This window comes from Danio aesculapii, chromosome 2 (assembly GCF_903798145.1).
Source record: "Danio aesculapii chromosome 2, fDanAes4.1, whole genome shotgun sequence".
Taxonomy (NCBI): domain Eukaryota; kingdom Metazoa; phylum Chordata; class Actinopteri; order Cypriniformes; family Danionidae; genus Danio; species Danio aesculapii.
Genome location: NC_079436.1, coordinates 15,734,803 through 15,749,654, shown reverse-complemented (window position 1 = coordinate 15,749,654; position 14,852 = coordinate 15,734,803). Strand labels below are relative to the sequence as shown.

Genomic DNA, 14,852 nt, shown 5'->3' with positions numbered 1-14,852 from the left:
CCATGGTGGGCGTTTCTCCACACTGAACCCAGTCATCCAATCACAACAGACTGATACATCAGACCAATCACAGCAGATTAGCTTCAAGTAAAGGAGGGGTTTGGGAACTAATGAATCACTGAACTAATCATATGGGAGTCCTTGGGATTATTAGAAAAATATAAATGCACATTATAAGACAATGAAAGTGTTTTTTGACCTTGCATGCATATCAGTTTGTTGTTGGAGACCCCCGAAACCAAAATGTGACCTTTTATAATACAAAATAGGGGCTCTTTAACATCAAGACAACATAACTTGCCATAAATATGTCATAAACTTGATTGTCATGAGGCTATTATAATTGTGTCTTGAATAAAAATCATTATTTTTATTGACCTCTACACTGGTACAAAAATATTTTTGGGGCAGATTGAAATGTTAATGGCAAATTCATTTTGTTTCACCGAAAAAAAAGGTGATCATAAATATTCATTGGTAATGGTAAAGTTTTGGTAAAGATTTTTTTTTGTTGTTGTTTAAGTAATGTCATGTTGGCATGATAAAGGCAAAGACAGGTTGGGTCGCCTTGGAAAAGTCAAGTTGTCACAACAAAGATAGTACGAAACTATGATGTATTTGTTTATGTCAAGATGTCAAAACAAAGACATCTCAAACAATGTCACCTCTGCATTTAAGTGAATGACTTTTAATGACAGTTGCCATAAACATGCATTAAATCTCACTCATATTCATTACATAACCTGCTCTTCTCACTTAAAATCCACCAGAGGCCGCTGTTGACTGACTGACAAACCGACTGATCCCGCCACCAACCCTCTTCCCTAAACCCAACCAATAGTGTTTTAAAAATCACTGACTGACCAGCGCCCACCCATTTACCCAAAACCCAACCGACAATGCTTTGAAAAGCAATCCAGAAAAAGAAAAGCCCTCACTACATAATTTGCGATCTCTGAAAATGTATATAATGCTACTTTTTCAGAATGAGCCTATTTTGATTGTTTATATTGAACTGAATTGAAAATAATAATAAAAAAACCCTGTTATAACTTCTTGTGTGAAAGTAGTTCTTCTGAATGAAATTGATCTTACTTTACCAGAAATGTAAATAGACAAAATATATTTGGAATGTTGAACAACCTATTTTATGAACAAATTTTGCTTATCCTTCTTTAGGGTGACACAAGTGACTCAGCTAGTCTATGTTCAAGGTCTGCAGCCATCTGCCAACCCCATACTCCCATACATCCTATCACCAGTCCAGGCTCTCCAAAAAACATCTTTCCCCGTTCATTATCTTCACACCAGGAGTCACCTCCCAAATCTCCCCACCGTCTCAGTTTCAGTGGGATCTTCCGCTCCTCGTCCAGTTCAGCCCCTGCCAGCATCAAGCTCTTTTCCAGATCAAGAAAAGGTGAGGCACATTTTATATTTTCAATCAATTTGAACACATTTGTTTTACTAATAAAAAAATATTAAGGGCATTTTTAAGGGTCTCTGTATAATACCCAATTATATTGTGTTTGGATTCAAATTGCGAAGAAAAAAAAGTTCAACAAAAAGCACTTTCCTGCTCTCATAAAATGTGCCTATTTTATTTAAAGCTTTCCTGCATCTAGTGCACATTCAGTGTGTGTGGTAGATTTCTATACATATACATTCTTTATTTTAAATATTTTCTTATCATTTATTCTATTTAATCAATTTAGTTTATTTTGTAAACTATTGAATTTGTTATATCTAGCCATATATTCTAAATTATGTTTATTTATTTAATAAGTTAAATGTATTTCATATTGTGCTTTGGCTTATTGCCAATTAACTGTTTTTTAATATGTATCATTCTATTCAATTCATCTTTATTTCTATAGAGCTTTTACAATGTAGATTGTGTCAAAGCAACTTCACATGAAAGATTATAGTAAACTGAAACTCTGTCAGTCCAGTTTTCAGAGTTTAAGTTCAGTTTAGTTCAGTTCAGTGTGGTTGAATTTTTACTGCTGAAAGTCCAAACACTGAAGAGCAAATCCATCGATGCACACTAGCACTACCTCTGGTTTTGATTTATCATACACAACATTTGAAAAGCTATTTAAAAGCAATTAAAAGCTCAGCCTCCCTGGGAAAGTCTATGCCAGGGTACTGGAGAGGAGGATCTGGGTGGTGTTTGAACCTAGGGTCCAGAAGCAACAATGCTGTTTTCGTGCAGGCCGTGGTACACTGGACTAGCTCTATACCCTCACCAGGGTGCTCGAGGATTCATAGGAGTATGCCCAACCAGTCCACAAGAGTTCTGTGGACTTGGAGAAGGCATTCGCCCGTGTCCCTTGTGGCATTCTGTGGAGGGTGCTCTGGGAGTATTGGGTCAAAGGCACTCTGTTAAGGGCCGTCTCGTCCCTGTATGAATCTGAGTCTGGTTACATTGCCGGCAATAAGTCAGACTTGTCTCCAGTGTATGTTGGACTTTAGCAGGGCTGCTCTTTGTCACCAATTTTGTTCATAATATTTATGGACAGAATTTAGAAGCGCAGCCTTGGGCTGGAAGGGGTCTGGTTCGGGGACCACAGGGTTTCTTCTCTGTTATTTCCAGACGATGTTGTTCTGTTGGCTTCATCAAACATGGACCTTCAGAATGCACTGGTGTGTTTGCTGCCGAGTGTGATGCGCTGGGATGAGAATCAGCACCTCCAAGTCCGAGGCCATGGTGCTCCACCGGAAAAAAGGTGGTTTGACATCTCTAGGTGGGAGGAAAGTCCTTATCCCAGGTGAAGCAGTTCAAGTATCTTGGGGTTTTGTTCACGAGTGAGGGAAGGATGGAACGTGAGAATGACAATTGGATTAGTGCAGCAGTCTGTTATGGTAAAAAAGGAGCTGAGACGAATTGATTGACTTGTAGATACACCAGTCAATTTAGGTTCCTACTCTCACATATGGTCAAGAACTTTGGGTCATGACCAAAAGGACAAGATCTCAGATACAAGCTGCTGAAATGAGTTTCCTTCGCAGGGTGGCAGGCCACACCTTTATAGATAGGGTGAGGAGCTCTTTCACCCGGGAGGAGCTTGGAGTAGAGCCGCTGCTCCTCCACATTGAGAGAAGTCAGCTGAGGTGGCTTGGGCATCTATTTCAGATGCCTCTGGGAAGACCCAGGAAACTCTGGAGAGACTGTCTTTCAGCTGGCCTGGGAACGCCTCAGGAACCCCCGTAGGAGCTGGAGGAAGTGTCTAGGGAGAGGGAAGTCTGGGGTTTGCTCCCAAGACTGCTGCCCCCATGACCCAGCCCTGAAAAAGGGGTTGAAAATGAATGAATGAATGAATAAATGAATGAAAGAATGAATGAACATTTTAAAAGCCTAATGATTTTTGTCACATGTGGTGCTTTGGATTTACATTAACCTACCTTATCTCATATAAAATTATATTCAAAGCCTTTTATTCTGAATGTTAACTGGAATTAATATATTTGTATGTAGTAACAAGCTCTGAGAGAAGGTCCATGGAAACAGCTGGGAGTGGACACAAACATTGGGGGTGTGAGCAGGAATGGAACATGCAAGTAGTGGGAGCAGACTGTCCTGGGGTCTGATTTGTAAAATGTTCCTGTGAAGTTTGTTTTTTATACATCACAACTTTTGTGGGAAGGGGCAGATGTACATTTTCACCTCTACTTTGTGTATATGGCATGTTTGGCTTGTGTGTACAGCTTTGGTCAGACATTCAGTCAGAGTGGGTCTAAAAAAAGTCCTGCGTAGGATTCTATTGACTAACAGTCACAAAAATTCACACACAATCGTGATTATCAGCGTGATGTCAAGACATTGAGGATGGTAAATTGGTAGCAAATAATAATAATAATTATTATTATTATTTGTTATATCTTGAATGCTTTGGCCATGACGAAGTGATTAAGTTAGGGCGATAAAATTGAAAAAGGATAGTGTGTAATAAGGCTGTGCATAAAGTCACTGATATTGATCCCAGGAGTTTGTTTGTTAAAGAATTCTCAGTGAGTCTCAGTTATAGCACCACCAACTGACAGCTGAAAGTTTTTCTGTTTATCTTTTGAAATGCTTTGAAATCATCATCATCTTACTTTTATCTTATTTGTTTCAAATCCAGGTGTAGAAATGTCAAAACACTGTTTACGTAAAGCTGTGAAGGAATTTGCAATATTTTACACATTGTTGCCTTGCCAAGGGTCGAACTTTGCAATTTTTTTCATGTGCTTTTGAAGCTTTTAAAATGCTCAGAATTTTAACTTTGACACACAGAGTTGTGTTCCAATAAACTAGAGCAAAACAGAAATGAGTGTAGTAGGGAGTGCTCGCTAGAGTTCTACCTTTTGTCTATTTTTTAATTTTGTCAGAATTGTCTAAATGTTTTAACTAAAGTCACCATATTTTGTGAACATATTTTATTGAGCAAGGCAAAAAACAATGTATACAATATCTCTGAGCGATGGTAAGATGGCTAGTTTGGTCCAAATGTTGAAAATATGAATAAATTTGAAAGATTTAACATGCTAGTCATAAAAAAGTTCACATCAAGTTATATCAGCATGATGCAGACGTTCAGATTTTCTACATTTTTAATGGTCTTATGTAATAGTATTATACAATTAAAGTCATGCCACTACATTCATTATGTGGAAATATAACTTTATATAATCTACTTTAAAATTAACAATAATCACATTGAGTAATGAAGTTTTAACTTTTTTTGGTGCATTAATCTTGCCAATAAAATAGTTCAAAAGGTCATGATTCGCACTCATTGAATAATTGCTTCATACAGTTTTTATTTTACATTCTTCAGGTGATACAAAACACAAACCTTTCAAACATCTCAGTTGTATCACTACATCTTTAATATCCATGATTCACAATATTATAGCTAAACAACAACCATTAAAGAAACACAGAAAGGTCCAATTCCTCATTCATTCCTCTTGGTGTAAGTGATTTCAATTTATGAACAAAGAACGCTTCTCTAAAATTAATTCCTGAGGTGCAGCTGATCACAGGTAATTGGAACAAGTACTTTAATCCTTCTGTGGCAAGACAAAGAGGGAAAACACACACTATAAAGTCAGGTAAAAGAGGTGGGAGGGGTGTTTATTTACAGTGAATCTGGTGTGTATGTGATAATGTGCTGATGGTGCTTTGTCCAACTCCCAGGTGCATGTCGTGCTCTGTGGTGATAAATACCATGTAGGTGAAGGGGTAAGCCACTCGAGTCTGTGAGACATAAGAGAGAAAATGTTAGTTTGGAGTGCTCTTCTTAAAATACAGCTTACCGAGGTTTTCCTCTGGTGTCTTTATATCTGCCTCTCATAATGAGCTGCAGCTGTGGGTGATTGGGCGTGATGGTGGTGCACCTGTTGTGCATTGAGGACCATAGCGACGTGATATTGGATGACTTGTCACACCTAGGCTGTTTCTTAATATGCATTCTTCAGTGATCTTGCGTCCTCGTGTTCTCGTGTAACGTCATAATCAACTGCTAAAGTTCAGTTCTAATATTTAAGACCGCAAGAACGGAGGACGCGTGAAACTTCCCAGATATGTTCTTGATATCGAGGGCGCATAGATGCAGACTATGGTATATGCTGAGCTAGTGTTGTTCCCATACTGATAAACTTCCGGGGACCTGTTATTGTGATTTTTTTATTTATTTATTTTTTCATTTTATATGATTCCTTTTACAACATCGATGTTGTAATGTAATTACAATACAATCAGTTAAATAGACTTTGCCATTCATTTAGTAAAACGAGACAAAAAGCCGTTTACTCGCACGTGCCTGTCAGAATCGGCAGGTTAGCGCAGAAGCTCCATTGAATATACTGGGGTAAAATAAATGCTCATATTATAAAGACATGGTGGGGAAAAATGTAATTTAATGCAAAATGTAATTTAACACAGTGCTTCTTGTACAATCTGAGACCCACTTTATATCGGATATCACTCAGCTAGTGGAGATCGCTGATTTTTAAAGAAAACAGACGTTAAACGTGCCGATTTTGCAATGGAATACAGTTCACGGGAAGCGCTTAATCCAGGTTACTGGCTAATTAAAAGTCCTATTAGCATACTTCAGCGTATACCCTCTTGAGCACCGAACTCGCTCAAGAAGTCCCAGAAGTCATTGCGACTGGAGGTGGGAAGTGCATCATTTTATATAGGTTTATTATTAAAGTTTAGAGATATAACTTATTTACCTCAAGAGTTTCCCTAAATGAAATGGTGAATATAAACATTACTAATCTTAATAAAGGAATAAACACTTTAAGGGTGTTTATTTGCTGAAATTCTTATTAAAATCTGTTTTATTTGTGTGTTGCAAAGTATATTTAGACACACAAGATGGCGCCGATGACGATGGCCGCCTCCATGTCGTGCTCTGCAGTAGTGTTTGTGTTTTTGTTAGTTTGTCCTGTCTCGAGTCATATTCCTACAATTAGTTTCACCAGAGACGAATTGTTGGACATTCGGGCACATACACCACCAAATATTTTTCCATACCTGGATTTATCTGATGTTCTGTTGGACATTGTTGTCGTAGGAGCCGCAGTGCTACTCAAACGCTTTCAAGCGCGCAGACGAGGAAAGCGTGCAGGCGTGCTTGTGAAACTCAGACAGCGCGGATTTCGGACCGTGTTGCCTAGCATCCATCTGGCAAATCTTCGCTCTCTACCCAACAAAATAGACGAACTCATTCTGCTCTCTCAGACAAACAGGGATTTTCTGCATTCAGCTGCTCTGTGTTTCACGGAAACCTGGCTGAACAACACCATACCGGACAACGCACTTCACCAACCGGACTATAAGCTGTTCAGAGCGGATCGCAACGAAGAATCAATGCGGAAATCGCGCGGTGGCGGGACGTGCTTTTACATCAATGAAAGGTGGTTTACAGATGTAACAGTTTTAAAGAACATGTGCTGTCCAGATCTCGAAGCACTGTTTATTAACTGTAAGCCTTTGTACTCCCCGTGCGAGTTCTGCTCGTTCATCCTCATCAGTGTTTATATTCCTCCGCACGCGCACGCGAGCCTGGCGATACAGAAACTAGCTGATCAGATCACGGTGATAGACCAACAACACCCGGACTCTGTTTTAATCATTCTCTGGGATTTTAACAAAGCAAAACTATCCCGTGAACTGCCAAAATATAGACAGCATGTTAAATGTCCAACAAGAGACAGTAATATATTGGATCACTGCTATACCACAATAAAGGGTGCATACCGCTCTGTCCAATGAGCAGCTTTGGGAGACTCTGACCATTGTTTGATTCATCTCATTCCAACCTACAGGCAGAAACTGAAAACAGCCAAACCTGTATTAAGATCTGTGAAAAGATGGACTAACAAAACAGAGCGGGATCTACAAGCCTGTTTCGACCTCACTGACTGGAGTGTTTTTGAAGCTGCTGCAAACGACAGCTACAGCTACGTCAGGCCAAGGAGGTTGCTTACAGGAATGGGGATAGGGCCTTGTATAAGCAGGCCAAATACACACTGGAAAAGGAGATCAGAGTCGCAAAAAGGAACTATTCTGAGAAACTAAGGAGTCAGTTCTCTTCCAGCGACTCAGCATCTGTGTGGAAAAGTCTGAAAAACATCACAAAATACAAGACACCATCCCCCAGCACTGTAGACAATGAACGACTTGCAAACGACCTGAATGAGTTTTACTGCCGGTTTGAGAAAACCCCCCACACCCACTCTGAACTGCTCTTCACGCCCCGATTAACACCTCCACCACCCCCTGCCTCCCCCATACCTGCACTTCAGGTCAGTGAAGAGGAGGTGCACCAGGTCTTCCGGAAACAGAAGAGGAAAAAAGCACCAGGCCCAGATTTTAATCCCAAACTTACAGGACTAAATGACTACAGACCGGTGGCACTAACATCTGTGGTCATGAAGTCTTTTGAAAAACTGGTGCTGGCCCACCTGAAGGACATCACTGAACCCTCACTGGACTCTCTTCAGTTTGCCTACAGAGCAAACAGGTCTGTGGATGATGCAGTAAATATGGGACTGCATTATGCTCTGCAACACCTAGACAGACCAGGGACCTATGTGAGGATCTTGTTTGTTGACTTCAACTCGGCGTTTAACACTATCATCCCAAAACTTCTCCTGCCCAAATTAACTCAGCTCTCTGTGCCCACCTCTGTCTGTCAGTGGATCAACAGCTTCCTAACGGACAGGCAGCAGCTGGTGAAGCTGGGAAAATTCTCATCTAGTATCCGCACAATCAGCACTGGCGCCCCCCAGGGGTGTATCCTCTCCCCACTGCTCTTCTCCCTGTACACGAATGACTGCACTTCAAAAGACTCCTCTGTGAAGCTCTTGAAGTTTGCAGATGACACCACACTTATCGGCCTCATTCAGGATGGTGACAAGTCTGCTTACAGACAGGAGGTTAAGGAGTTGGCTGTCTGGTGCAGTCACAACAACCTGGAGCTCAACACGCTCAAAACAGTGGAGATGATAGTGGACTTCAGGAGAAACCCCCCTGCTCTCCCCCCACTGAGCATCATGGACAGCATTGTGGCAGCAGTGGAGTCATTCAGGTTCCTGGGCACCACCATCTCTCAGGACCTGAAGTGGGACACTCACATTGACTCCATTGTCAAAAAAGCTCAACAGAGGCTGTACTTTCTTCGTCAGCTGAGGAAGTTTAACCTCCCAAAGGAGCTGCTGAAACAGTTCTACACCTCCATCATTGAATCAGTCATCTGCACATCAATAACTGTCTGGTTTAGCTCAGCTACTAAATACGACCTCCAAAGACTATGTCGAATAGTTCGGACTGCTGAGCGAATCACTGGTACAACCCTTCCTACTCCCCAAGAACTGTACTTATCCAGAGCGAGCAGAAGGGCTGCCAAAATCACTCTGGACCCCTCACACCCAGCACACTGCCTCTTTGAACTTTTACCTTCTGGTCGACGCTACAGAACACTGCGCACCAGAACAGCCTGACACAGAAACAGTTTCTTCCCTCAGGCAATCCATCTCATGAACACTTGATGATAATAATTGTGGAACCAACATCACTACTTGCTATACACTTTTATACACATATACACTTATTTAACAACACACTTTACATGCCAATTTGCACATAACAGCTGCACATATAACGTTGTATATAGTAATAAACACGTACATACACTTGTCAATCCGTATATTTGCACTCACTACTTACTTCTATTTTTAAAAAATATATATTTATTATCTGTTTTTTGTCCTGTCTCTGTTATCCTATTGCACTGTAGAAGCTCTGTCACGAAAACAAATTCCTCTTATGTGTGAACATACCTGGCAATGAAGCTCTTTCTGATTCTGATTCTATTTCTGATATTTATAAAGACTTTATGCAGAGTATATATTTTGAAAAGGGGAAAAACAATAAATCATTGTATGAATGCAGTAACGTTTAAATAATTTTCCATTAAAAATGTGTGAGGGTCATGTGACCATCAGGAAGAACGCAGCATCTCATTTCTCACAGGACGGGTTCTCTGTTCGCGTGGTCTCCCGAGTTCATTCTTCCAAGGACACCTGGCAAGACCAGTCTTCATATAAATGCAAGTCCGTTCTCTGTTCTTGGAATCGAGAAACAGCCCTAGTTTCTTTGCAAATCCTGCATTTTGGATGAAATTATAGGTGCTTCTTTGTAGACCAAGTGTGCCACACGCTTGCTTTTGACTGAAGGTCTTGGCCGTTAGATCTCCCCCTGGGGGCTGACTGCAGTACAAGTCATAAAGCCCACCTCCTCAGTGTTAATGAACGAGACTTGAGCCCAAATAAAAAAATTCATTAAACTTGCAATAAAATGTCCCAAAAGATGGTTCTGGTCAATTAAGACACCGTTTATTATGTTGATATAGGTGCAGATCTTCACTTTTGTAAAGAGTACGTTTTCAGCTAGTAATTTAATGCTGGGCGTGTCATCATGATTGACAGTTGTGATTGACAGTTTCTCAAAGCACACCGTCGGAGCTTCAGGAGGAGATTGAAGTATTGTTATTCCATTTCTGTGTTACTTTACTATAATAAAATGAGTTGTTTAGCAGTAAACTATACTTTCTGACCAACGGGATCTGACGGATCACTGTTTATTCGGTAAAGTCAGGGCTGATACTATCGCTATCTAGCTATCTGATCGCTATCTAGCAGTTATTCTCTTTATGGGTCTGAAATAATAATTAGGAAGACAAAACTAATGTTAGCCTATCTCCACATTGATCACCTATAATGTTATTTGAACTTGACTTAAAGGACGTCTCTGACATTTTGAGTTTCGGCATGTTGTCCAGTTAATCTACTGAATTTGCTGTTATAAAATATTCATGTTCTAGCAACTGAAACTTATATAAAAAATAAAGCTGTATATGTTATTTATATACATCATTTACCGTTGGCTTTTTATTTTAAAACACCTATTAAAAATTTAAATAAATGTTAATTCCTCTTTGCCAGATATAATTAAGGCATTAAATAAACCAAATGAAAACGGAGGTAAAAAATGATAAACAACATACAAGTAAATATCCTGTTAATATTTAGATATCTTGCTGTGTATATCTTTTAAATGCACAATTTTTCCCGCATCATAAATTGTTATCTATGGTGTGTATATTTTGGGTCCTGTTGATTCCCAATTAAAAATTAAATCCTTTCTAAAATGTATGTGTTGTTTATATGTTATTGTTCATATTTTACAAGTGTTATTTTTACCCCTATGAAGATAACAAATACTAACAACCCTGTTATAAGAGAAAAATTATGTGTTTTTAAGTATAAGTGCTTATATTAGCGAGCCTTTGTTATAATGCAGACACCGACAGTCAAGTGAGAAGTTTGGGGAGCATGGTTGATTTGATGTACAAGCGTTTAGTTGGAAGCTTGATTCCATGGCTCTGCCTCTGGCTCCATCAGGCAGTCAGTCTTTCTGTGCATGCACAGGCTCCAATTTCAGCAGTGTTTTGTTACAGTTTGTGCCAGTCATGAGGAGTTTTGCCTTCAAAGCGTTCAAAGGGAAAAGGCGCTGTTGCACCGTCCATATTTTTTACAGTCATTGATGTAGACATGTTAATATGCAGCTGTCAGTCAATTCAGTGGGCAGGGAAAACAAGACTGCTATGTCATGTTTTGGTGCGCCACAAAATTGCTGGGATTTAGATCCTATTTCAAAGACTGGAAATAAAAAAGAGAGAGAGACTTTTTGTGTTTATATGACTCCAATATGAGTGTGGACACACTATACCTACACACAGTTCTGTCCAAACAGCTTCCAAAAGTTTATTTTGCATCATAGTTGCCCTTTAACATATAACTGTTAATATGCAAATTAGTTGACATATTTTGTATAATTTTAGTGTGGTACTTACACCTGTCACAGATTTTAATAATATTTATATGATCTATAATTCTATGTAATAGCCTTGTAAAATGCCTCTGTTTTGCCAACAAAGTTTGTTATGGTTTTGTTATAATTTTTTTCCACACACAAAATGGTCAAAAGTTTAAAAAACGTAATCACATATCAATATGTAGGAACGGTGTAGGAATTACAACAGTTTGCATATGTGCCTCTCACTTCTTAAGGGACCAAAAGTAATGGGACAATTGGCTTCTCAGTTGTTTGATGGAAAGCAGCCTGCAAGGGCAACACTGCTGGTGATAACAATATGTAACAGTTACATCATACACTTGGAGACTCACCACGGCTGAATCAGTGGATGAGGGCAGCCATTTTGATTGTAGTTAATATTACACAGAACGTTTGTATGATCTCAATCAGTCGTCTTGTTAAGAATCTCTCTTACACTTTGCTTAAAGTTGATATTAGTTTCTATATAAGTAACATATACTATTAAACAAGCAGGTTTTGGATGTTATAAAAATAGTAAACAGTTGAAACAAAAGAAGATATGATTGGAAACAATCATAATAGCAGAATAAAATATATTTTGTGTCTGTATGGGAATTCAGTCGCCAATCAAAAGGGCACGACATGTGCAGGACTAAACCAATAGTGTGGCTGGCTTGTGTTGCCTGGTCTCCATTTACAGCTTCCTGCCATGTATGCTATTTTAAAGAGACACACAGCTGCACCTGACAATTTTCTGCAGAGAGGGTAGGGTAGTTACTCTCCATAAACACACACACACACAAAGGAGAAAGAGATAGAGAGAAACAGATGAGTCAAAAAGTCATTTCAGAGACAATCGGTGACACATGGGGACATAAGCAAATCTGCCTTGTCAGCTGGGTCTGCTCAACTGACACAGAAAAAGCAAGGTGAAGGATGGCTTTGAAGTGACAGTGTGTATTCTATGTAGAGGGGAAATCAGGAGATTATATTTCTATAAAAGTTATTTAAAAATTCCTAGTGGATTGCCAGGATATGTGGCATCTTTGAAGAGACTTAAACACCTACAGGATATAAGGCAAGCCTCTCATTCATGACTCAGCTCTGTCAGATCGATCAGGTTCTCTTCTGATCTCAACTCTGGCTTCACATGTGTTGAGTTCTTCATCATCAAAAAAGGATCATTGTTTAGCACTTTATCATTTTCGTGGGGGGTATGGTTGATCTTGAGGCTGGACGTGAGGCCCGCTGGTTCCCATGAAGAGGTTTGGCAGTTTACGTCGGACCAAGAGGCTCAAGGATGAGGAGCTGCACACTAGGAGACAGCAGTCAGAGTTGTCATGTTCATCTGGTATGCTACTAATTATATGTAAATAGAGAATTAAGCTAGACATAACAGTATTCATATATGTTTGGTTGTAAAATGTTCAAGTCTACCTTTGCACTATTATGAAGCAGCCATTTTGGTCTTTTGGTCATCAAATACTGGATATCAGTTGCTTGGGTATATACTGTATATTTTGCATAAAGTTCTTCATGATTTCTTTAAAAATTAATGATCTACTGGCTTGGCCATTGTTTTTGCATACCAGGGTAATTAAAAGAGAGGGCCTAGATGGTCTATTGAAGTTGAAAAGTAAGTTTCAATGTCCATACTGAGCTTCCCTATACTCAATCAAAACCTTTTTTTTTCTTTTGATAACAGTCAGGTTTTATTTGACACCTCTATGAGTTTTTTTTTGTTTGTTTGTTTTTTTTATTTATTTATAAACTTATATAGATTACTTACAAAGAGAATACAAATACGCAAATAGGGGCAAATATAACATCCAGCAATTGAACAGCATGATCAGTCAAAGCAGGTATGGCAAAACACCAATGTCAGCCAACAGCCATGAAAAGGGTTTTGGACTGTGTGATGTCACATTGCATCATTTCTCAGAATCTCAGAAAGTGCTTATGGTTTGTAGGGATAAAAAAAAAACACTGGATTTTTATTATTAAAGGGTGGTTGGTGACAAAAAAGTATAGAAATTATTTAACTTTAAACTCCCGCTTGTTTGGATGTCCTTACCAATCCAACATTGCAATATTGGTTAGAGCAATTAGGTTGTGTTTGGAATGCCAATATTATATGTAACTGCATGTTGTGTGGGAATGGATCACTTAATAATTTGTTTCAAACAATGTACTGTAGTATGCAAGTCATTTTGCATTGATCTACTGCAGGTTCAGTATTACATACTGAGTTATATTATATTATATTATATTATATTATATTATATTATATTATATTATATTATATTATATTTTGTGCTGTCAATCGATTAAAAAAATTAACTAATTAATTGCACTTTTTTTTTGAAAAATTAATCACGATTAATCACATTTAAAAGACTGAAACTTGTAATTTTGGCTATTCAAATGTAAAATTAATGTAAACGCAAGACAAAAACTATTTAAAATCAAAATATAATTGTTTTTTAGAATTTTTGTTTAACTTGTCACACAGATTTCTTCAGGTAAACAATATACCCACAATAAACCAGCAAGATCCTGGCTTGACAGCCATATTTATTACAGAAATTAAAACACAGACATGTTAATGCCAATAAAGAAAAAATTGATTTCCATGTTGGATTCTTAGTGGACTGCAAAAAAATGCCAAAATACAGGCATTGCAAATATGGAAAATTATAATAACAATAAAGTATTTGTTGTAAAGTATACAAACAATTGTACTCATTTTAAAGTTGTATTGCTGTGAGTTAAGAACATTAATTATAAAGTAGAAACAATTTTGTTTAGTCCTCCTTTACATTTAGCCAGTTGCTAAGACAGTCCAGTCTGTTGAAATTATCGGGGGACAATGTGGACCTTTTCTTTTGAATGATGTGAGCTGAGAGTGCAATGCAATCTCACTGCAATTCGTAACTTTTTGATTTAGTGGCTACGAACAACGATGTTTAGGCAGGTTTGTTCCTAAGAAACGCGCACAGACACAGACACACATACACACACACACACACACACACACACACACACACACACACACACACACAAAACGTGCGCAGGAAAGGCCAGCCGGATCGACTCCCTTCAGATTCAACATGCATGATCGCATTCATCAAATTTGCTTAAACTAAACATTCTAAAATATGGCTGTAATTCAAGGATTCTTACACAACAACGCGAAGCAGACGCTTTTGTAAAAACTTTACAAAAGTTGTGTTTAAGGGGGAAACATGTCAAACTTAATAAAATATTGGAGGGCGCATGCTGAAAGGCAGAGGAATGCATGGTCTTTGACAGCTCGAACTTCATCTGGCGCTTTCTGAGTAAATTTACATGGACACCAATACTCCGATTTTAATATGATTAAGAAAATACTCTTATTAGGAGTCTACCATGTAAGCAGAGATTTTTGATTACCTTAAAGGACCACCGAGTCACGAAA

At 38.6% G+C, this 14,852-nt stretch overlaps 1 protein-coding gene across 10 annotated transcripts in view; it reads left to right on the top strand.

Annotated features, from left to right (window-relative positions):
- Nucleotides 1–14,852, top strand: part of prkag2b (protein kinase, AMP-activated, gamma 2 non-catalytic subunit b) — an 82,527-nt gene that overhangs the window by 17,195 nt on the left and 50,480 nt on the right. For 6 of the 10 annotated variants that reach the window (XM_056473536.1, XM_056473543.1, XM_056473530.1 and 3 more), the window contains one exon: nucleotides 1,180–1,417. In XM_056473536.1, the coding sequence (XP_056329511.1) occupies nucleotides 1,180–1,417 (238 nt within the window). Of the gene's footprint in view, nucleotides 1–1,179; nucleotides 1,418–12,148; nucleotides 12,747–14,852 lie in introns of those variants that run through there. The other 4 variants (XM_056473566.1, XM_056473559.1, XM_056473573.1 and 1 more) reach the window with 2 other exon arrangements.